The sequence below is a fragment of the Xenopus laevis genome, chromosome 8S (assembly GCF_017654675.1).
Source record: "Xenopus laevis strain J_2021 chromosome 8S, Xenopus_laevis_v10.1, whole genome shotgun sequence".
In the NCBI taxonomy this organism is placed as follows: Eukaryota; Metazoa; Chordata; class Amphibia; order Anura; family Pipidae; genus Xenopus; species Xenopus laevis.
Window position 1 is genome coordinate 83,575,227 of NC_054386.1, and position 25,634 is coordinate 83,600,860.

Genomic DNA, 25,634 nt, shown 5'->3' on the forward strand with positions numbered 1-25,634 from the left:
TTGTTCTTTTGTTAGGCTGCTTGGGGGGGAGGGGTGATATCACTCCAACTTGCAGTACAGCAGTAAAGAGTGACTGAAGTCTATCAGAGCACAAGTCACATGACCGGGGGCAGCTGGGAAATTGACAAAATGTCTAGCCCCATGTCAGATTTCAAAATTAAATATAAAAAAATCTGTTTGCTCTTTTGAGAAATGGATTTCAGTGCAGAATTCTGCTGGAGCAGCACTATTAACTGATTCATTTTGGAAAAAAACATGTTTTCCCATGACAATATGCCTAATATTTAGAAAAAAAAAATTTTGTGTCAGTATCGCTTTAACGTGTCTGTCAGCTGCTTTGGCTCTTATTTAACTTGCTCTGCATTCCTTCCTCAACAAAATTAGATTTTCGGTTTCTTTTTCAGAACTGTTGCGCTTGATTTAAGCAGGGCTTGAGTGACAGCTGTAGGCTTGAAGATGGATGAATTGGTCGCAGTTGCATTGTTTCTGTGTGTTTACATGTGAGTGTGTTTACATGGGAGTGTGTTTACATGGGAGTGTACACAGGGCGGCATTGCCTTTTTCTCACTGAATGAAGGAGCAGACAAAGCCTTTATTTACCCAGTGACCAGACCTCTAAACACGCCCACACCGCTAGAGAGCCAATCAGGAGCGAGGATACGAAGACGCTCTATCCCAGTCTAGTTTCAGGGTCTGTTTATAGCACTCCCAGCAGAAAAGCCATTGCCCGCTAGTAACACAAAACCACTTTTCCGCCTGGTTGCCTGACACCTAACGCTGGGACTGCCATGCGCACTGCTGTCCCGCCACTTCATAGGAGGCTGCAGCCCCTCTCAGCTGATGAGGTACTTAATCTGAGCATGTCCCAACATGTCAAGTTGAGAAAAGGGGCGTGGTATTGGAGTGGATGACATAACGCAAGCGAGGGCGCCATTGGGTGGGGGCGTGGTTAGGCATTGGGCGGGGTTTGGTCCAAGTTGGCTGGTTGCGGCGCTGCTCTCCAGTTGGCTGAGCGCACGCTTGTATACACACACACTTACTCACACGGGTTATTCCTTCGCTGTCTGTTTTCTCAGGACTTGTACATGTGGATTAGGGGGTTCGGCGCAATTAATGTGATATCTTTGCCGAGTGCCGGCGGCCGGTGCTGTGAGCGAGGTAAGTTGCTCTTTGCTCGGGATTGGGGGGGGGGGAGTTGGGCTTTATAAAGAGAAGCTGCTTTTGCGCTACTTCCCCGGAAGCTGCCGCGGGATATGATGAGAGTTGTAGTCGCTCCGGAGCAGCTGCTAATATGTCAGTGTTGCGCAGGGCTGGGAGCGATTGTTTAGTGACAAGTGAGTTGCACATGGGGGGAGGGGAGCTGGTGTCGGTCACATGAGGACATGGGAACTTGCACTCGAGGGTTTGGGGCTTGACTGGTCAGTTATTTGCCCCTATGGACTTCATGTAGCGCTAGTTCTATGGGCTTGTCTCATACGGACTTCCCCGCGTACCCACAGCTCTTTGTAGGAGGTGCGAGACACTGTCCAGATCATACGGGGACCATAAAGGCACCATAAAGGCATGCCTCATACTGGGGCTCATACTGGGATCATAAAGGGGATCATACTGGGATAATACAGGGAGCATACGGGGGCTCATACTGGGATCATACTGAGATCATATAGGGGAGCATACTGGGATGATACTGGGGCTCATACTGGGATCATACAGGGGATCATACTGATATCATATAGGGGATCATACAAGGAGCATACTGGGATGATACTGGGGCTCATACTAGGATCATACTGCGGCTCATACAAGGAGCATACTGGGATGATACTGGGGCTCATACTGGGATCATACTGAGATCATACAGGGACTCATTCTGGGATCGTACAGGGGATCATACAGCGATTTCCATGGCCAATTAGTTACAATAGAATGGCAGAGTGGCCGCATGCTTGCAGTGTTTACTCTTTGTATAGAGACATACAGCGCTGCTCATACTCTGCTTAACCAACTGGACATAGAGCTTGCAAATCATTCCAGCTTTTAAATAGTGAGCCCAGCAAAAGTGTAGGGGTTAAGAAAGTTGTGGGGTGCATGACCCAGACACTGCAGAGGCTCCCCAGCTGGTATGAGAGCTGCAGGGAAAGACTGGACCAGAACTTGCTATACTTTGCCCATACATAGATTTGGTCCATACAGAAATGTCGTGTTTAGATGGAGAGAACTGGGTGGGGTTAACCTAAGAGCCAATTCATACTGCATGGATTTAGGATCATGAGTCGACAGGAGCCAGTCTGATTGGCTGTTGAACTGTATGGGTATTCAGAAAGAAGCCGCATTGGATACATCCAACAGCCGGTAAACATTTGGCTTTATAATGAGGGTAATTTACTGGGCAGGTAACACGGACTTGGCAACAGAGTATAGCACTAGTATGTAACATGTAAATATAGAGGCAGACTTTGAAGGATCCATACACAAATGTTTTGGCATTGAAGATGTTAAAGAGAGAGTAAGTGTGTTGTTCAATGGCAGCATTTACAATGCCAATAGCCTTTTGTTATACAATTAGCCACAGCGAGAGACTGGCGGCATATGCATGGACTGTATAGAATCCTAGTGCCAGGCTGCTGCTGCTGCAATATATAACACACTGAGGCTAAAAAGGTTGGTAAAATGAGATTTGCATTGTAGCTTGTATATTACATCAAGGTTATGTGGAACATGTGATGATGGATCAGATAGTGCAGGCTTTTGTGGCAGGAAAGTGTGATTGTAGAATTGCCAGCTACTGGTAACTACTGCAGGTTCTATGTTGGTTAGGTGCCCTGCAGAGATGGACAGTTAGAGGGGTGCTGAGTATTAAAAAAATAAAAATACAATGGAAGTGCAGCTGATCTGGCCAAGGAAAAAATTGATCAACACACATTCCCTGGTATCTAAGCTAATGCATGTATTTTGCAAAACAGGGGTTTTTAGTTGCAAAATTATGATCATAAAATCAGCGATACTGACACTAAAAAACTACTTTTTAAAATACGAATGTACATTAAAAGTTACCTATAGGTCATGTTTGTTTTTTTTGCTGAGAGGTTTGTTTTTGTAAGTAATTGTTAGTTGAAGTTTCTAAACCTGACTGTTTTAATTTCTGGTGTCAGTATCTCTTTAAGGCTTGCAAAAGAGAGTGATTGCCCACGCCAAAACCTTTTTTTTAAAGGCATAAGACAACCATTAAAGGGATGGGCGTTGGGGTGCTACAACCGCATGGAAGTGCTGAGTATTTGCCCAGTTGTTGGCATGTAACGTGCAGATAACAGAATGCAATTAAGGCACGTTGGTTAGGTGCCATGCAGATGGACTGCTAAAAAGTGAAAGGGAGGTGAAGTTTTGCCCAACAACTAGAGCGCAGTTAGAGAAAGCAGGTACTAGGATCGGTAGGTGACATGCACTGTCCATTGTTGAGGAAGAGGGGATTTGGAGTTTTTTCCTAGCTGCTGGCATGTATAGTGCAAATACAGACTGTGGTTACCATACTGTCCAGCTGCTGGAGAGCAGATAGAAATTACAGGTAATATGACAGTTAGGTGCCATGCAGATAGGGTGGCAGAGAGTGAGTTGGATTTCTGTCCAGCTGATGGAGAGAAGATTAAAATTGCAGGTAATATGACATTTAGGTGCCATGCAGATAGGGTGGCAGAGAGTGAGTTGGATTTCTGTCCAGCTGTTGGAAAGCAGATTGAAATTGCAGGTAATATGACAGTTAGGTGCCATGCAGATAGGGTGGCAGAGAGTGAGTTGGATTTCTGTCCAGCTGATGGAGAGAAGATTAAAATTGCAGGTAATATGACAGTAAGGGCCCGTACAGATATTGTGGCAGAGAGTGAGTTGGATTTCTGTCCAGCTGCTGGAGAGCAGATAGAAATTGCAGGTAATATGACAGTTAGGTGCCATGCAGATAGGGTGGCAGAGAGGGAAGATGAGCATGATTGGCTTTACCAGCAGCTGCTCTATAATGACAGTATCCGAAACTGATCGGAAGGGTTTTTCATGATTAGGAAAAGGATACTCGGCACATTTCTCTATGACTAAGGGAATTTGCGTGTGACAGCTGGATGCCTTGTGTTTGATTCAACATAACGGATAAAGCAGATTAGAGACAAATGCCCGTTATACATCTGGCATCAACACAGATCAGATTAAATCAGCCCTTTTAAAATGAGAAATTAATGTCGGAAGCGGAAGGGAAGATAATATAATGGGAAAACTTTCTCACAAGCATTAAACAGTGTCAGTGGGAGCTGCTAGAACTCGCTGTGCGGCTCTCGGGGCTTCAATAAAATGGCACGACGCATACCCCCCCCCCTTCTGTGCTTTACAATGTACATCAGTATTATAGGAAATCAGATCAACTGGTAATCTACCCAGTCAAGTGCATTAAGTGGGGCTTACGGTCTGTTTAATGGATTGGTGTAGCACAAGGGAACCTATTCTTTTTAGGCTATTTATATTGGGTACATTTTGATTAGGATCGGTTATAATTAACTTTATGAACAAGGTCCTATTCTGATAACCTGTTCATTAGCTTTTAAAAAAGGCAGATCCTGAATCTGGGGAGGTTTGTAGTGATGGAGTATTGGGCAGGGTGGCACAAAAGGGTTTACTTATTAGTTCAAATGCTGATCTTTGTAGGCATTAGGGGTTGGTAAGTAATATATCAGATCAAGGGAGAATTTTTTAAAGGCATACAGTCATGGGAAAAAAATATTTTTTTTTCCAAACGCATCAGTTAATAGTGCTGCTCCAGCAGAATTCTGCACTGAAATACATTTTTCAAAAGAGCAAACAGATTTTTTTTATATTCATTTTGAAATCAGACATGGGGCTAGACATATTGTCAGTTTCCCAGCTGCCTCCAGTCATGTGACTTGTGTTCTGATTAACTTCAGTCACTCTTTACTGCTATACTGCAAGTTGGAGTTATATCACTCCCCCCCCCAGCAGCCTAACAACAGAACAATGGGAAGGTAACCAGATAGCAGCTCCCTAACACAAGATAAAAGCTGCCTGGTAGATCTAAGAACAGCACTCAATAGTAAAATCCAGGTCCCACTGAGACACATTCAGTTACATTGAGTAGAAGAAACAACAGCCTGCCAGAAAGCAGTTCCATCCTAAAGTGCTGGCTCTTTCTGAAAGCACATGATCAGGCAAAATGACCTGAGATGCGCCTACACACCAATATTACAACTAAAAAAAACACTTGCTGGTTCAGGAATGAAATTTTATATTGTAGAGCGAATTATTTGCAGTGTAATTTAGAAATAAAAACGACATCATAAAAATCATGTCTGAATCCCTTTAAGCACTTTTATGTGTCACTTTCTATTTTGTGTTTTTTATATAAATATCTGGTAAAAATAAATTTGATTGCAAGGTAGTTTGTAATAGCTGTTGAATATTTAGGATAAGGGATTGTATAAGGCGATGTCCGATTGTTTTGGCTTGTGTATTGTCCCTGTATGTCTGGGAGTGAGGAGATCATTAACTAGTTTGTTTATCAAGCAAGCCCTTGTCTTTTTTTCCTTAAGAGCAGCACAGGGAGACGCATGATGGGTCATATAAGGATTTTCTCGATGGAAGTCTCTGGTGTTTGTTTACAAACAGTGGGCTCATGTGAGCTGTGCTGCCCTCCTGTGGCCGCTCTTATAAATGTGCAGTGGGATCTAGGAACCAGTAAATGAGCAACACAACAGCAAACCGTAACTTGTATTCACAGGATTACACTATAAGCTTTCTGCTTCATGCTGTGTGTCTGTATCCTTGTTTTTCCATCATTTGGGCTGGAGTAGGGGTCGTGGGAGCAAGAGATGTATCAAATATTTATTCCTACCCACAAGCATCCTTGTACTACCAGTTACAGTTTCCTTATTCTATTCTTTTATGGCAGGTAGTACAATATAGTCATGGGAGAGGCCTGTCCGCTTTCTTTCGCTTTTAGCTACGAAATACTAACCGTTACTTTTTTTTTTTTTACATTAGAAAACCTATCCAACAATGGCAAGACTTTTGAATGACAGGAAGCCATCTGAACCTGTAGGAAATATTCAGGTTGAGACGAGCCCCGCTTTTCCTGCTGGTGTTGCTGAAACCCCCTGTGGTGGAATCTGTGAGCAAAACCTTCCCTCAAGCCACCCATCTACCACCAACCACTCTCATCCATCATTCCTTCAGATCAACCCGTGCCAGATCAGACTTGGGGCAGAGAGCAACTGTGAAGAGTCTGGACCTTCTTCTGCACCATGTGCAAATAGCCACTGCCACTTCTCTGGCTGCTATAATACAGGAGAAAGCACAGCTCTCAGTAAGCATTGCTATTGATCTCTGCTAATGCTCAACTGAACCCGTCCGTGGTTGTTTATGTATGTTTATAGTTAGTTTTATATAGCCGCACACAGCGTAGAGTAGATTCTATATCAGGAGTGTCCATACTTTACTAATGCAAGGTCTACTTTTAGTGATGGTGTTACAATATGATCTACAATACATCCATAAAAGCATGTTCCATGGAAAATATTACTCAAATACTGATTTACTTTTATGTAAATCAATTATAAATAGGCTGTAGCTCACATTTAGTATATGTAGGTGGAGCATTTTCCCCCAATAATAGCACAGTCATAGCTACTGCCTTGGATTTGTCCTGCTTTCTATTATAATATTTACTTTTATGTAACCATAATATAATAAATATCTAAATGAAGAGCATGAAACAGGAGGGTGATTTAGACAAGCTGATTGTTGACCAGCTCAAGGTCTACTGGTAGATCCCCATCTAACTTTTGGGTGCCCCAATTCTATATTTTCGTAGAAATGGGTATGATGAGCGCTGACAAGGGGGGGCACCTTCTTAATATAAAGGACAGCCATGAGGCGTTCGAGGGCTACAGATATTCTGTAAAAAAAAACTGTTCTTCACTCATGTTGACCAACAACACAACACTCGTGTCATTCTACAATTGCTGCAGAGTTTGAGTGTTGGCTTGTCCCATAACAGAATGTAAAGATTTCTTTGTATATACAGGAATTCCCAGGCTTTACACTTCTCTTTCCTGTGCACAGTCAGTAGAACTGCTTCTTTGTGTGCACGTGATGTGGGAATTGTTCTGCTCTCTTCCTGTTTATAAAGCTGTCTCTCCCACTGTGTCTCTTGGGAGTTGGGCCAGAATCCTTTCTTGGACTCAGAAGGCACATTCGGAACGCTGCTCAGCTTTTCTTTTAAAATCTTCCTTATCTGGCCATTTATTTAAACTGTAGTAGGGCACTTACAGCCCAAAAACGAATACCATGCTCCTTATATACATATATTATCGTAGTGATAAAGACATGTGCCAAAGCAAATGATTACAACCATAGTAACTTACATAGTAACACAGTAAGTTAGGTTTAAAAAAAGACACATGTCCATCAAGTTCAACCTTTTAATTTTTTTAACCTGCCTAACTGCCATTTGATCCAGAGGAAGGCAAAAAAAAACCCCATCTGAAGCCACAGAGGGGGAAAAAATTCCTTCATGACTCCAAAATCACTTCAGAATATACATAGTAACACAGTAAGTTAGGTTTAAAAAAAGACACATGTCCATCAAGTTCAACCTTTTAACTTTTTTAACCTGCCTAACTGCCATTTGATCCAGAGGAAGGCAAAAAAAAACCCCATCTGAAGCCTCAGAGGCGGAAAAAATTCCTTCATGACTCCAAAATGGCAATGGGACCAGTCCCTGGATCAACTTGTACTATGAGCTATCTCCCATAACCCTGTATTCCCTCACTTGCTAAACACCATCCAACCCCTTCTTAAAGCTATCTAATGTATCAGCCTGATTCAGGGAGAGAAATCAAAAGTAGAATTTACGCACCTCCTCTTCTTTCCTATGATATTCCTGCTTGATGGTGTCCATTTTATATAAATAAGTCTTAAATAAATGTATGCAATGTCCTTTAGCCGACTATATTTGCCTATATCACAGATCCCATGCTAACCCTGATATTGTTTTTTGCTCATTAGGTCTCACACATTCGTTAAGTGAAAACTCAGGGATGGAAGATAATGTCCGTATCCTGAATCAAGAGGATTTTGCAGGGGACATTGAAGGTGGGGCAATGGTGTTGGCAGGTGAAGAAGACCTAGAACGGGAGATTGCCATGCGACTGCGCCTGATTGGGGATCAGATGAATGAGCTGTATATGCAGAGGGTAAGCAACTATTGGTGCAAGTGAGGCCATAAAGTAGTGTATTTGTGCTGAAATGTAGCCCTGCCTATTTCTGAGAGTAATGTTACATGAGGTGATTGCATAAATGTCTCCCCAAAATGTAATAGTGCACATATCCAGGAGTCTTTAAAGGAACAGTTCAGTATATAAAAAGTGAGGAAGTGTTACAAGAATGCCCCTATATCTGAATATTTAGTCATGGAAACAGGTCATATAAAGCAGCAGTCTCTGTGGGCAGAATATATTCTGGATAGTTTGTCTTCAGCATTTGTTCAGCACAATGTCCCGCGCAGCTCTGTGCAGCCCCAGCCAAACTCTGCCTCCTTATATACTAATTACTATTTATAAACTGTCACTCGGCAGCTCACGTGCCACCTGCCCTTAGTTTTACTCCTCCTTCCCTTCCTATCTCTTTCCTTCTGCTCCCGTCCAATCTTCCACCATCTGTGTAATATCCCTCCTCCCTCCCCTCAAGGCTGTAAAATGAGCTGAAATCTAGATGGTTTCTTCTGAGCATGACTAACACAGTGCACTAGTGTGTAAACTTGCACCCTCCCAACCTGCTAAATTGCCATATCAGTAGCAATGTTCTGGGGTTAATGTTACTGTCTGATATGTATTAATTGCTGTGTGCATCTATCCCTGGTTACAACATCACTATTCTGCATTTGATAATATATTTAAAAGGATTCTGTCACAATTTTTATGGTGTAGTTTTTTCTAAAGTACAATGTTTACACTGCAAATTACACTTTTTACACTGTTTAGACTGCAAATAATTCACTCTACGATATAAAATTTAATTCCCGAACCAGCTAGTGTGTTTTTTTTAGTTTAGTAACATTGGTGTGTAGGGGCAGCCATCTCAGGTCATTTTGCCTGGTCATGTGCTTTCAGAAAGAGCCAGCACTTTAGGATGGAACTGCTTTCTGGCAGGCTGTTGTTTCTCCTATTCAATGTAACTGATCTGCTATCTGGTTACCTTCCCATTGTTCTGTTGTTAAGATGCTGGGGGAGGGGTGATACCACTCCAACTTGCAGTACAGCAGTAAAGAGTGACTGAAGTTTATCAGAGCACAAGTCACATGACTGGGGGCAGCTGGGAAACTGACAATATGTCTAGCCACATGTCAGATTTCAAAGTTAAATATAAAAAAAAAAATCTGATTGCTCTTTTTAGAAACCGATTTCTGTGCAGATATCCGTTACAGTTGTAGCATTTCTCCCCACTTTTTTTTGTTTTTTTTTAACATTTATTATCAGTGGCAGAATAGATACTGATATAATAGTAATAGTAGCCAGAGCAACATGAAGTGAGAGCTGCTTCTAAGTCATTTCATTTTATTTACAAATACAGTAGGTACACAAAACCTTCTCCAGTAATGGCGGTATTATGCTGAATAGAGTAAAACAAGTGAGATTTGTTATCTTCACATTATTTGTGTGTTTACTCCATAGAGAATTGGTGGAGAACGGCACTGGTGGGGACCTCTGCGATGGCGTCTAACTCAGTTCATTTCTGAAATCCTCTCTGCTTTGTACAATCCACTGATAGACATTTTACCACAGCACTGAGACTGGTACAGAGGAAAGAGAAACGGGAGTTTTCTTCAGAAGATGCCCATGTCTGCTTCTGTTCTACTTCAATTGGGCTTCTGCTGGACGGAAGCCTGGGAGCAGCTGAGGGCCTTCAAATCCCTTGGGTTGATATTCTACGTCGTGTGGACCCCAACTTGTCAGACGAATTGGGAGAGTCTCTTGGCACGACCCTCCCATTGCCGTGAGATGGATTTCCACGCTGGGAATGACATGAGAGCAGTCAGCTTTGTGGATGTAACCAGGACACTGGATTTGATTGCTGCCTTATTTTTCCATCTCTTGAAGGGAGATCAAACCTATTTCTAAGACATTATGCAGACTTAGGACAAATGGCATTTACTTGTTAATTGCTGTGTCCCTTTTCAAGTGATAAAATACGGGTTAATATGAGGGAAGATACTGGCACAACTTCTGTAGTTGGGGGAGAGCACAAGTCCTACAAATATGATTCGCATTTTCTGTAGCAAACTGTTGGCAGGATCAGCGATGTAGCTGTTATCTCAAGGTAAACAAAGGACCTTCTGAGTGTATTATATATATATATATGTAAGATTTTGCCAGTGTCCTTAATGCAAGAGCCCTGACACCCCCCACAGGTGGTGCAGACATTTCTATGGCTGGATTTGGCATATTTCTGAGCCATATCAAATTGCCGTCCATGCTGGTTTCCTGAAACTCATACAAGCCATAAAGAAGTGGGTTCTCTGTTGTAGAACCCTATGTGCATGCTGGTTTTTAGGTTTATTTACCAAGCTACAGTTCCCGTTTATGTACAAAAACTTCAGCATGTTTGTGCGCTAGCAACCTCTTAAAGCACTTCTCCTGGATAAGCCTATGATGGCCTGCAATTCAGTTCCTAAAAAAAGCACTTCTGTTCCATAAAGGTTGGCCTCCAACTGGATTGTCGCACATTTCTGCTTAAAGGAATAGTAACGCCAAAACCTGAAAGTGTTTTAAAATAATAACAATATAATGTAATGTTGCCCTGCACTGGTACAACTGGTGTGTTCGCTTCAGAAACAAATCTATAGTTTATATAAACAAGCTGCTGTGTAGCAATGGGGGCAACCATTCAAGTCAAGGATATACAGTAGATAACAGATAAGTACTACTATAGTTTATATAAACAAGCTGCTGTGTAGCCATGGGGGCAGTCATTCAAAGCTGAAAAAAGAGAAAAGGCACAGGATATACAGCAGATAATAGATAAGCTCTGTAGTATACAATGGGATTCTTCAATACCTATCTGTTATCTACTGTGTATCCTGTGCTTGAATGGCTGCCCCCAATGGCTACACAGCAGCTTGTTTATATAAACTATAGTAGTCCTTATCTGTTATCTACAATGTATCCTGTGTTTGAATGGCTGCCCCCATGGCTACACAGCAGCTTGTTTATATAAACTATAGTAGTCTTTCTGAAGCAAACACACCAGTGTTACCAGTGCAGGGCAAGAGTACATTACATTTTCATTCCTTTAAGCCACTTTAATTTTTTTGGTGTTACTGTCCCTTTAACAACATTGGTGCTATGCTGTTGTCCTCACAAAGGTCTATGAATTTCTATTGTGTGTGTGTGTAAAGGGGGGGGTAGGGAGAATATTTGAAAACAAAACATTACAGATGGTTAATTTTCTGTGAATTTACATTATTAAGTATTTTATTTATAAATATATATTTTATTGGAATTATAAATTTAAATTAAATGTTTCTTTTTTCCATTTTCTAGTTGTGGTTTTCCCCTGAAGACAAATGGCTATTTGCAGGGTGGTTCCTTAAAGTTCTTCTTTGATTAGTTTCTTTGGCAAAATGTATCTCCTCCCCGTTCCCCTACTGGGCAGTTAACAACCAAAGAAAGATGTTCATTCATATTCTACTAATACTTCTTTTACCTTTAAGTGACTTGTATTAGGTGCCACCTTGAATACAATAAGCTTTTTATTCGTTGGAAAAGTGGCACGCTTTAATATTTATTGTTGCGCTCCCAAAAACCGGTACTTTTGATTGGCTTGTTCTGTTCAGATACTCAAGGAAACCTGCTAGGTTAGAGGAATAGGTGGCTGAGATATCCACCACCACTGAAACACACACACACATAAGTTTATATTTTAAAAAAAAAAAAAATATATATATATATATATATATATATATATATATATATATATATATATATATATATATATATATATATATATATAATAAAAATGTTACTGTATTAAGTCATAGCACTTTGTAGCTAGCCTGCTGTGCAAGATGATGTTGGATGTAAGAGCAAACATGGCTACCTACAATCCCGAACTGATTCACTGAATCACAAACATTTATAAGAATTGGTAACTATTACTTCTTTATTGAAGGTATTAATTAGTGTGTTTCCTTGAGGCCTGAAAAATCAAGAGCCACCGCTTTCCTCCCCCTTTATTGTGAAAAATGTGTACCCCATTTAAAGGATAAGTAAACCTTTAAAATAAGTGAATGTAAAATGGATGAGAGGGCTATTCTAAGAAATTTTGCAATGTACATTCATTATTTTTCTTTTTTTTTTTTGTTTAATTCCAAGATATTAAAGGATTCATGTACAGTTAACATGAATTAATTTAGTTACAACAGCTGGTCAGTTTCTGACCACCAAGTAGGCAAGGAAGTTGTCAGGAGAAAGAAAGAGGCTGCTCTGATGTTCTATTGCTTAGGAAAATAATTAGAAACCTTTTTCACATCTGTCCTAAGCAGAAGAACATCAGAGCAGCCTCTTTCTTTCTCCTGACAACTTCCGTGACTACTTGGTTAGAATGGTGGTGGAAATAACCAGCAGGTGGTACTGTTGTAACTAAATTAATTTATTAACAGCACATGAATCCTTTAATATCTTGGAATTAATGAATGTACATAGCACTCTCCTCTATTTTACATTCAATTATTTTAAAGGTTTACTTATCCTTTTAATGGGGAAGAACATACATTTCCTTGTAGAATATCTGTAAAATAGCAATCTCTTTATAGGACCTAATTAGAGCGATAGCATAGCCAGATTTTTTTTTTATTATAAGAAAATGATTATATGGCCAATTTTAGTGGGTGCCTACTTTTCCTTCTACTGCTTTCTTGGATAAAGACCCCTTACGGGTCAGAGCATGTATTATGGGTGCCCTTTAATGCTCTTCATTCCTGCAGTATTTCACTTTTTAGCATCTCCCCTCTTCTGAAAGGGGCTGGATCATTTAACGCACACGTTCTCAGGCCTCTGAGTGGAAGAAGCGAGGGGAGGGCTGCAATGCTGTGCACTTTTACTACGTGGTAAAATATTCCCAATAATAAATGTCATTTAAAGCTTGATGTCCCTTCTGGCACTAAAGTGAACAAAATGTTTCCTAGCCGTTTTTTTTTTTTTTTTTTTTTTTTTATGAATCCTTGGAAGAAGAAAAGATTTCTCTATCTATTGGATATCTATCGTATCCAAAATCCGCAAAACTGTCATTTTTGTTAATACAGGTATGGGATCCGTTATCCAGAAAGCTCCGAATTACGGAAAGCCCGTCTCCCATTTTATCCAAATAATCAATTTTTCAAATTGAATTCCTTTTTCTCTGTAATAATAAAACAGTAGCTTGTACTTGATCCCAACCAAGATATAATTAATCCTTATTGGAAGCAGAACCAGCCTATTGGGTTTATTTAATGTTTACATGATTCTCTAGTAGGCATGAAGATCCAAATTACAGAAAGATCCATTATCCGGAAAACCTCAGGTCCCGAGCATTCTGGATAACAGGTCCCATACCTGTAAAAGAAAATAAATGTTTTGATACAGCAATTCTGGTTTAAACCATTTGGCCCCAAATTACCCTCAATAAAGGTTTAAATGATATAAGGTGCTTATATCATCTGATTGGTTGCCATGGGTTACTGCCCAGGAGCAAATTTGCCCAGTGCATATAAATGAGCTGCACTGGCTTTCAAAGGATTGTTACATTTGTGGATCAGCAACTGCTTCATGAGCCATAACCGGTCTACCTGGCACCCTCCAATGTTGTGGGCACAAGCAGGTATTTTCTACTACAGAGATGTAGGCAAGGGTTCAATATTAGTATAATATTAATAATTAATAATGCTTCTCACTTGAAGGTCATTTATACCTCTGCAGAGAAGTTTCGAGAAGAGAAGCGGGCTCTCTGAGATTCAGTGTGTAAATACTGTACATCTGTGTAATGTAGGCATCTGAATTTTTTTCTGTACATTTGTGATCACGTTCTTTTTGTACATGGATTTTGTATTTCTTTTCAATAAAAAATTGGATTCAAGCTTATCTTTGCGTTGCTCTTCTGTTTTTCACTTTCAGTTTGTTTTTTTTCCTGAAGATATGTCGTGGTACGCTCTACCGGTAAGGGATTTCTTATCCAGAAACCCATTATCCAGAAAGTTTTGAATCCTGGAACGGCTATCTCCAATAAAACCTTGGGTCCCAAGCATTCTATATAATGTACTTAAAGGGATTCTATCATGATTTTATGATGTCGTTTTTATTTCTAAATTACACTGTTTACACTGCAAATAATTCACTCTACAATATAAAATTTCATTCCTGAACCAGCAAGTGTATTTTTTAGTTATATATTTGGTGTGTAGGCGCCACCTCAGATCATTTTGCCTAGTCATGTGCTTTCAGAAAGAGCCAGCACTTTAGGATGGAACTGCTTTCTGGCAGGCTGTTGTTTCTCCTACTCAATGTAACTGATTGTGTCTCCGTGGGACCTGGATTTTACTATTGAGTGCTGTTCTTAGATCTACCAGGCAGCTGTTATCTTGTGTTAGGGAGCTGCTTGTTGTGTTGTTAGGCTGCTGGGGGGGGGGGTGATATCACTCCAACTTGCAGTACAGCAGTAAAGAGTGACTGAAGTTTATCAGAGCACAAGTCACATGACTGGCGACAGCTGGGAAATTGACAATATGTCTAGCCCCATGTCAGATGTCGGATTTCAAAATTAAATATAAAAAAATTTGTTCTTTTGAAAAATGGATTCAGTGCAGAATTCTGCTGGAGCAGCACTATTAACTGATGCATTTTGAAAAAACTTTTTCCCATGACAGTATCCCTTTAAAAAAATAAATAAATAAAATCATTCATTTATAAAAATGTTCCTATCGGTGACTTGGGTACCAGAGGTGATAACTGATGCTTTTTGACGCTGTGGACCATTTGATCCTAACGTGGGCACTATCTGGAAAAGATTGTTTATGTGGATTTCCTCCAGATACTCCAGTTTTCTCCCACACCCTAAAACTCTGATACATGCTAATATTCTCTATACATGCAGGAGATTACGAATGTTTTGTGTCAGCAAATGACACTGCCTTGCAAAGCACAGCCAGTGCAAGTAATCATGTGCCAAATGGTTCAGATGCCATATTTGATGATTGGAAAGTAGTGATGGGCGAATCTGTGGCATTTCGCGAATTTACAGTGAAACGGAGAAAAATTAGCGAAGTACATTGGTCAATGAGTGTCAAAATAATTTTGATGCATGTCCATTTTGACATGTGCGTCAATTTTGACGCGTTCAATTTTTTTTTGGACCCGGTTGATTTTTTGCCGGTGATTTGTCACCTCAGTTTCGCGCATTAATATACTTGCGGCAAAATATGTAAATTCGCTGCAAATTCATGTCTGGTGAATTTGTTCGCCCATCACTATTGGAAAGGTGGTTCAGGGCTCATATAATCCACCAAATAATGATGCAGCTAAAAAGCTATTGCTATCTGACAGACAGGCATGGGCCTTAAGGTGGCCATAGACACAAAGATCCTATCGTACGAATCAAGGATTCATACGATTTTCTGATCGTGTGTGGAGCGTGCCGACATTTTTAGTCCGGCGGAGATCGGTCGTTTGGTCGATCGGACAGGTTTGATTTTGACCCGACCGATGCTCGTTAATGGCATAGTGGCGATGTCGCCAAACGAGCGGATCTTTGCGTCTATGGCCACCTTAAAGGGAAGGTTGGATGTCCCCATCAGACCCTATTCTGTAACATGTAAAACAGACAAGATCCTGTACTGTAGAGCGTGTGGGGGTAATGAGGTTCTGTAATGTAAGGTATAGGGAGAGATCAGACTATGGGGCAGATTCACTAAGCGCCAAATTTGCGCTAGCGTCCACTTCGCAACACTTCGCCAGGCGTAGATTTGCCAGGACAACTCTAATTCACTAAAATCCGAAAGCTTTTTCACTTTGCCGAAAAATTTGTGAAACCCATTGAAGCCAATGAAAGTCAAGATAATCTTGACGCGAGCGAGCATTTTTATACATGTGACTATTTTTTCCAAATGCATTAAAGTCAATGGGGTCCGAATCATTTTTCACGCAACAATTTTTATGCTCCCAACAATTTTGACGCGCGAAAAAATTTGCCCATCACTAAACAATGCCTCTGATTCATAGTGCAACTGAAAAAATACACTGATTGGAGTAGCAGATTCCCTACTTTTTAGTCTGCACTGGTTTGGTGATTGTGGTGCAACACTGCAGGTTATTTTCTAGCCTGGACATAGCCCCATAGTGGGACCTTTACTCACGTCAGTAAAATGCACTCAGCACTGTGTTTATCATAATTAAGTTGGTGCAGCTGTCCTGTGAATCCCACTGGATATATATGTACTGAGATGCCCTCTTCTTTCCAACTCCCTATTGTTTCTTTCATTACTGCACATTATATAACATAACGCCTTATTCCCACACTCCGGTCAGACTTCTGATGTCCTCACTGACCCAGGAAGTCACATTTAGATGTGCTGTGACCTAGTTGAATGTTCTCCAATTCTTAAAGGGGCTGTATGGTCAAAATTTTTAATCCCCCTTTGGTTTTGGGGAGTGTATATAAGGATTTTTCAAATTGCAAATAATTTTTTTTTTGCCGTTTTTTAGTTTCTCGCATTGCAATCATATCCCCCACATACCTGCTCATGCTTCGGCAGCGCGCAAAACCTTCACAGTCTGTGATGTCTCTTCTTCTTGGACCCCTGCCTCTTCTGCTAGTCCCGCCTGCCTATCAATGAAAAACGAGTAGGCAGTCTTGTTTGCAGATGCCTGCTAGATGTGCCTCGCCGTCACAGCCTACTCGTTTTTCATTGGTAGGTGGGACTAGCAGAAGAGGCAGGCCCGGATTTGTGGCAAGGCCACAAAGGCCAGGGCCTAGGGTGGCAGAAAATTAGGGGCGGCATGACGCCCAACCTCTTTTTGGGAAGCTGTGCGTCCCCATTCTGCCGGCTCTTACATGCATGTGATAGTGCGCACCTGCACGCGCGGGCCTAGTGGCGCCCGCCCCAAAAGTCCGGCCCTGAGAAGAGGCAGGCAGCCAAGAAGAAGAAACAGCCACGGGTTGTAAAGGTTTTGCACGCTGCCGAAGCATGAGCAGGTATGTGGGGGATATGATTGCAAAGCGAGAAACTAAAAAACAGCAAAAAAGAAAATAATTGTTTGCAATTTGAAAAATCCTTTTATACACTCCCTAAAGCCAAAGGGGTATTAAACGATACAAGATTAAAAAAAATATATACAATTTATATATCTGTGACCTAAAACATCATCTGATGTCCTAAAATTAGGAAACCAGGTTAAACAAATTATCTTAATTGGACATGTACTGTATTTATGGTTGCAATTACATTGGATTTATGGGGGAAATGCCAAATTCTAACTAAAAACAGAGCAACTTGCATCCAAAATATGTCCAAGGAGCTGCTTCTTGTGGTGGAGAAGCTTTTGTGTTCGTGAGATCCCAAAAGTGAAGCCATCTGCATCTTAGGTTTTGGTAAGGCTGCCCAGGATGGTAAAACAAGAGTAAACTTCCAGACAAAGAATGATCCAGCATCCTCGGCAGTGGCACAGGTGAAAGGTAAGGAAGGCCGCAGGAGAGTAGGGTCTCCAGTAATCTTGGTTCTAGTTTCTAGATCAGTGACTGGTTGTGCACCAGCCTCCACACGTTAAGCAGAGATATTGCCCCTACGCTCAAGGGATGGGGTGAATCTAATAAATGAGCAAAAGGCAATCAACGAGCAATGGACAGATCAATTTCATAAACAATGAAGGCACCACTAAACCAGAAGTTAATGGTTACCATCATGGTATTGTGGAAACTGGAATTTTGGCCGGAGGACAGGTACATGGTAATTTTTGAGTTGAAAAAGGACAAATGTCCATCACGTTCAACCCCTCCAAATGACCCCAGGCAGACATATTGTACACACACTCACACCAACCCTCCTGCTTCTATAAAATTGAAAATACGGCACCTCCTCTCCTTTACTATGTTATTCCTGGTGGTGCAGAACTCCCTAAACGGTCGGCACACGTCATACACAGAGAACGTTGGAAGAGAGTCACACGAACACCATGTTATTTTGCAGGTGGGGAGCTTACCCCTTTTATTTTTCACCACCCGTGCACCCTCCTGCTCAGTGTCGGACTGGGACACCAGGGGCCCACCAAAAACCCTTAGACTAGGGGCCCACCCAAAAGCCTTTAAACCAGGGGCCCACTCAAAGTATTATTTTCTTGCTTTCCTTACTCAACCTCTATTCTCCTAGTTTGTTTTCTTTACATACTATAATCTATTATTCCATCTATTTAGCCTCTTCTCATAGAAATAGGGAATGACCATGAAATAGGCCAAATGTTTAGAAGCAGGAGGTTCCACTGACACCTGGGCCCACCGGGAGTTTTCCTGGTATCCTGGTGGGCCAGTCCGACACTGCTCCTGCTTCTAAACATTTGACCTATTTAATGGCCATTCCCTATTTCTATGAGAACAAAGAGGCTAAATAGATGGAATAATAGATTATAGTATGTAAAGAAAAAAGGACTAGGAGAATAGAGGTTAAGTGAGAAGAGGTGGTCCTAGGGTTGCCACCTTCTCTGGAAAAAAATACCGGCCTTCCTATATATTTATCTTTTTTCCCTATTAATAACATTGGGATCGACCATCATTTTTACCGGCCAGGCCAGGAAAATGCTGGCCAGGTGGAAACCCCAGGTGGTCCCCTGGTGTCCCAGTCCGACACTAGGTACATGTACAGGTTTGAGGAACCAGATCCAAACCGTAACAAAGCCTCTTCTGTTTGGAATTCGGTTACTAACAATTGTAGTCTTTATATAAGAGTCATTTGGTAGTAAGATGGACACGTTTATAAGCTTAATGTGGCTGTGCAACATTTACCTGTGGGGGTTCCCCATGCAAGTTTTTTTTTTAGTTTACATTTTTTTCTTTAAAGGGATACTGTCATGGGAAAACATTTTTTTTTTTAAATAAATCAGTTAATAGTGCTGCTCCAGCAGAATTCTGCACTGAAATCCATTTTTCAAAAGATCAAACAGATTTTTTTTATTTAATCTTAAAATCTCACATGGGGCTATACATATTGTCAGTTTCCCAGCTGCCCCCAGTCATGTGACTTGTGCTCTGATAAACCTCAATCACTTTTTAGTGCTGTACTGCAAGTTGGAGTGATATAACCTCCTCCCTGCTCCCTAACACAAGATAACAGCTGCTTGGTAGATCTAAGAACAGCACTCAATTGTAAACATTAATGTCCCACAGAGACACATTCATTTACATTGAGTAGGAGAAACAACAGCCTGCCAGAAAGCAGTTCCATCCTAAAGTGCTGGCTCTTTCTGAAAGCACATGACCAGGCAAAATTACCTGAGATGGCGCCTACACACCAATATTAAAACTAAAAAAAAATACACTAGCTGGATCAGAAATTACATTTTATATTGTAGAGTGAATTAACTGCAGTCTAAACAGTGTAATTTAGAAATAAAAACTATACCATATATACTTTCATCCTACAGGAATAAGTAAATAGAATCTTTCTGAATATGTTAACACACATGACTTTGTAAGTAACATTGTTTGTTTCTTTATTGTTTTTTTGTGAAAACAAAGTTTCTTTTTTCTTTGAAAATGGTTACCGGTATATATCTGTAATGGAACACAACACTGACACCCAGTGGCACAAAAAAGGAAAAACACTTGTTGCTTTAATGGAAGAAAACACTTTTTTACATTAACAGAAGGGTGGATAACAAGTATCTCATTATTTTTAGATTGACCAGTTGAAGGGAGTTATTTAAAACAGGTTTTATATATGCACACAGAAAAAAAAAGTAATTTAAAGGGATTCTGTCATGATTACTTGCGCCAATCTTAATGTTATTCTATGGAAAGCCATTTTCAAGGAGCTGATTGAATGATAAATCTCCATGTTTGCCATTACTGTAATGCAATTGCCTATTATATCTGCTGCACCAGATGTTTTCAGCGTGTTTTCCCATAGGCTATAATGAAAAGTCACCTGCGCTAAAGCACACAATGCGTTTTCCATAGTCGCCCGAAGTTGCCGGGCGAATATGTAAAACATATTGCCGCGTGTGCTTTAACGCTATGTCTTTTAAAGGAAAACTATACCCCTATAATGAATACTTAAGCAACAGATAATTTACATCAATGTAAGTGGCATATTAATAAATCTTACCAAACTGATACTATATATATATATATATATAGTTAGGTTAGCTGGACTTGGATTTTTTCTATTGAGTGCTGTTATCTACCACTAGGTGGGGCATGGGAGCATTTTTCATATGTCTGGCAGCTCTTACCTTTCCATTGTTCTGTTGGCTGCTGGGGGGATGAAGGGAGGGAGAAGATTTCATTCCACCTTGCAGTGTAGCAGTAACAAGTGACTGAAGTTCATCAGTGCACAGGTCACATGGCTGAGGGAACCTCAGACATATGACAGAATCCATGTAAAGGAAAAGTAACACCAAAGAATACAAATATTTAATAAAGTAGTTGCAATATAATGTACGTTGCCCTGCACTAGTAAATGTTCTGTATGTCCTTCAAAAAAGAATTTGATTTTCAATATCATACTCTGTGCCTATAATAACTCAAATTTGACTATTTGCCACCTAAAACCTGACCAATTGCTGTTTTAGTCAATGGGAGATGTCCAGGGATCAATTTGGAGTTGTTTGCACCCTTCCTGACATTCGAGTTTTTAAAATTTAAAACGAATTCGATTTGAGTTCTCGGGTTCTTCCTATTCACCCGAGTTTTACAAATTCTATTTTTTTAATAAATTTTGATTGGTTGAATTTCGAGTTTCGAGTTTTTAAAATCTCGCATGAATTCGAAATTCGACCTTTGATAAATGTGCCTCTGAAATTTTAGGGAAAAAATGCTGCATTATGAGAAAAACACGGCAAATGCACTCAAAATGACACTAGGGGTAGTTCATCTTTAAGTTAATTTGTAATAATGTATAGTAAAATTTCATAGTTTTAGTCACCTTTTGTTTGGTCTTTATCGTCTATAGTTATAAAGTGCCTTCATCTTCTGCTTCTTTCCAGCTTTTAATTTGGAATCATTAACCCTGGCAGCCTAGAAACGATTGCAAAGCTAAAATGTTATTATTGTTGTTACTTGTATTACTTATACAGTTTATCTACAGTTTATGGTAATCTAGACCCTAGCAAGCAGATAGCTGATCAAATTCCAAACGAGTACAGAAATTGCTGAAGAAGATTTGAAGTGTGCACAACGTCGGACTGGGCCAGCGGGATACCGGGAAAAAACCCAGTGGGCCCCAGCCCTCACGGGCCCCGCCAGCCCAGACAGCATGGCAAGACATAGCCGGCGCTCCTGACCTCCCCCACCCGATCGCGTAAGGAAGGTGCGATATGCGAATCAGGTTCACGCTCCGGGGAGGGGGAAAGAGGGAGCCCAGCGACTGGGAGAGGGGATCGACGTGGGCCCCACTACGGGGACGGCGGTGGCCCTGATGTGTCAGTCCCGGTGGGCCAAGTGTTTGGTATCAGTATTATTCCTTGAGAAAAATGTTATAAAATATCTGCTAAATATCATATCAATCTTGAAAATAGATGATACAGATGATTCTTAAGAAATGCATATTACCATAAACTGATGGGTACATCTGTTTGAATTTTTGCGATGTTATACAGCGTTGTGTATTATTTTCTTTTGATGTACACAATCTGCAAAACAAATTTTTTATGTTTAGGGAAAACTCAATAAAAATTATTGAAACAAAAAAAATATAATAATAATAAAGAGCTATGGAGGAAATAGATTTCCAGATGCTGTTTAAAGCACAGGCAATTTTACAGTCGACACCAGAAGCATCACCGAGTGATAAAGACTTATAATGTTCTCTCTAGAGAGGTAATTGGGAAAGGCAGTACTGCCTGGGGTAATAAAGTAGAGGCTCTTGGGAATAAGCTAATTGTGTTAGCAATTAACTGTAAAGTGAACTGAGTAACTTAGGTAATATGGTGCAGGACCTGTTCTAATAGAAGTCTGGGTCTACATCCACCAGAGAGAACATTCAAGGAAAAGGAAACATAGATTACAAGCTCCACTTATAATAAGATGTTATATTGATAGCCTCTAAGGTGCCCATAAGATTTTTAAAAGACATTTTCGCTGTCGTAAGACCAAGCTTATCCTGAAACTTTTTAAATCATGTACATGGTAATTAGGGGTTGTGGCCATAAAACCAAAAAATCGTTACATGAGCGACTCTTTCGGTGCCAACCAGGCACGTTTCAGGGGCTTCTGCCTGAGGCAGCAGCCCCAATGCCGTGGGTGGAGGAGGGGCCGCATCGCTAGTGCAGGGAGTGCTATTGCGATCCCTGCACTAGAAGAGCCAAATTTCTGTTTTAAAAAACGGAAATTCATCTCTTAAAGTTACCAGAGGCGGCTCTTTGCTGCCCTTGGTAACCGGACGTTCCGTGCCGCCTGCGGCAAGATTCCCTGGTGCCCACTAACCTCATGATAATTTGATGGATTTGTCGGATAACACTAAACTTGGTCGTTAGGGAGAGACATATTTTATTTATGGTCACCTTAAGAACCTAATTAACATCCCTCTAAACATATAATTGCCATTTGCAATTTAGACAGGACTTCCAGTTAAAGGAAAACTATACCCCCCAAACAATGTAGGTCTCTATTAAAAGACACTGAGTAAAACAGCTCATGTGTAAAACCCTGCTTCATGTAAATGAACCATTATCATAATAATATACTTTTTTAGTAGTATGTGCCATTGGTTAATCATAAATAGAAAATTGCCATTTTAAAAAATAAGGGCAGCCCCCTGAGATCGTAAGATTCACTGTGTACACATACAAACCACATGTAAGGTCACATGAGCCAATTAACAGACAGAGTTCTGCCTTTTGCTTCCTCACTTCTTCCTGTTACAGTTATTGTTGTAGTATTTCTGGTCAGGTGATCTCTGAGGCAGCACAGATAGAGTCACGAAATGGTGGTTCAAGGCAAGAGATGTAAAAGGGCAATATTTATGTAAATATATATTCCAGTTTGGTAAGATTGTTTAATATGTCATTCAATTTTATATAAACTATCTGTTGCTTAAGTATTCATTTTGGGGGTATAGTTTTCCTTTAAGAAGGTTCGCACATGGAAACTTTGGGTGAATTCGAAAAGCAAAAGCACCAGCAAGTCACATTATTAAAGAGGTGGTTCACCTTTAAAGGAGAAGTAAACCCTGTAGAAAGAAACCCCATACCCCCCACCCCACTTAGACCCCCCAGGCTAACTGCCCCCCCCCGGGGAATGCAACATACTTTATACTTACCCTCGTCGCAGATTCTGGTAGCGGACTTCACGGCATCCATCTTCAGGGTCCTCGGTAAGCTGACTGGGAGATGGGCAATCTCCATCAATTTCGGCTCATGCACAGTTGTCGAAAACCGACATACCGATCTCCCAGTCAGCTTACCGAGGACCTGTGAAGTCCGCTGCCAGAATCTGCGATGAGGGGTAAGTATAACGTATTTTGCATTTCCATGGGGGGGGGGAGTTAGACCTGGGGGAGGGGGGTCAACGTGGGGTGGGGGTTACAGGTTTTTTTTCTACAGGGTTTCCTTTAAGGTAACTGTTAGTATGTTATAGAATGGCCAATTCTAAGCAACTTTCCAGTTGTTTTCATTATTTTTTTTCAAGTTATTTGCCTTTTACTTTGGACTCTGCAGCTTTCAAAGGGGCATCACTGACCCTTCTGCAAGGCTACAAATGTATTGTTATTGCTTACTTGGTATTCCTCATCTTTCTATTCAGGTCCTCTCCTATTTATATTCCAATCATTTATTCAAATCAAGGCATGGTTGCACCCTGCTTAAAATGCAAATTGAAGAGCTGCTGAATAAAAAGTTAAATAACTCACAAACCTTAAGTAATAAAAAATGAAAACCAACTGCACATTGTCTCTCTAGATCATACTAAATGTTATCTCAAAGGTGAACAACCCCTTTATTAGTTAGAAAGCATTTGGAGGAATTTAGTTGCCACAGAAGAGGTGATTTATTAAGGGTCACTATTTGCTGCGTTGTCTGCCGGTGACATAACTACTCTGCGTATTGACCATCAGTCCGGGTACATTTTGTATGTAAATTGCTTTTTCCGCTTGGCTTTTTTCACAAAAGTTTAACAAAACACCTCCGAGTGGAATTGTGGGGAACAAGAAAAAAACAGAAATGCATATTGGGAAAAGAAAACTATAGGCTGAAAAACGCACATTATCATGCACATGTGGTTTCATTGGCGTATTTATGCTTGACTGTGCATTTTTAAAAACGCCCTGTGTGACCTCGCCCTAAGGGGTCTATTTATCATGCTGTGTAAAAATTACCAGTGATATTTATCTAGTATAGGTCAATCTAAAAACAACTGGACTTGCTGAGTAATCAATGAAGACGTTTCACTACTCATCCGAGCAGCTTCTTCAGTTGGACTGAAGAAGCTGCTCGGATGAGTAGTGAAACGTCTTCATTGATTACTTAGCAAGTCCAGTTGTTTTTAGATTTACCTATACTAGACATACCATGACCTGGATGAATGAAAATCTTCATAGTCATACCAGTGATATTGCTCATAGCAACCAATGATATCTTTGCTTTTTTTTCTAACTGTTTTTATAATATATTTTTAATTCAGCCCTGCCAAGTGTCCCCTTGAGACATGTCAACCTAGCACATCCATAATTCTGGTGCAACTTAGCCATGTAATAATGATGTGCAGGTCGGGATTTCCCCGACCCGCACCCGCTGCCACCCGAGCTCACACCACCAGAGCCAGACTTCCGGGTTCCTTTTATGGACCCTCCAATGACGTCACAAAAGGTGTGGGGCAAGCAGGTGCAGCGTCTATGAATGAAGAACCCGGAATTTGATGGTGGTGGGTGAGGAGAGCAGGAGAAGAGCTCAACCCGCACCCGCCTGCCATCTGCAGAGAAGAGTGCGAGGTAGGCCCCGGGTATCGGGCCAACCTGCACATCACTACCACGTAACTCACCACGCTCCGGTTCTGCCCAACGCTGCATGTCTTCTGAGGTAATCGAGGTTAATCGTCCTTCTGATGCAACTGACGAGGACCAAGTGACTGGGCTGTTGTTGTGGGTGAACAGGTGAAGGAATAAGACAATGTGACAAAGAGCTGACATGCTCTCATATATGGCAGTCACACATAAGCAAGTAGTTTCCTGATCAATATTTCCTTTATCCTCTACTCCACCCCCACACTTCCCAACTGTCCCGTTTTCTGTAGGACAGTCCCGATTTTGACAGCTCAGCCCGCAGTCCTGGGTTTCTTACGGAAATGTCTGGAGTTTTTCTTTGATCTCCTGCACTGATGCCAGAAAAAGATACACAATTTCTGAAACTTAATTA

General features: G+C 40.9%; 1 protein-coding gene across 2 annotated transcripts; it reads left to right on the forward strand.

The window, feature by feature from the left end:
• The first annotated feature begins 722 nt into the window (after positions 1–722).
• Positions 723–10,899, forward strand: LOC108700251. Of its 2 annotated transcripts, none has more exons than XM_018233281.2 (4): positions 723–1,158; positions 6,034–6,355; positions 8,059–8,246; positions 9,723–10,899. In XM_018233281.2, exons 2-4 carry the CDS (start codon positions 6,049–6,051, stop codon positions 9,837–9,839), a joined length of 612 nt encoding a protein of 203 aa, XP_018088770.1. In that variant the 5' UTR covers positions 723–1,158; positions 6,034–6,048; the 3' UTR covers positions 9,840–10,899. The 2 variants fall into 2 exon arrangements, with proteins under 2 accessions (XP_018088770.1, XP_018088771.1); XM_018233282.2 differs by lacking the exon at positions 723–1,158 and adding an exon at positions 1,181–1,334.
• The last annotated feature ends 14,735 nt before the right edge of the window (positions 10,900–25,634 follow it).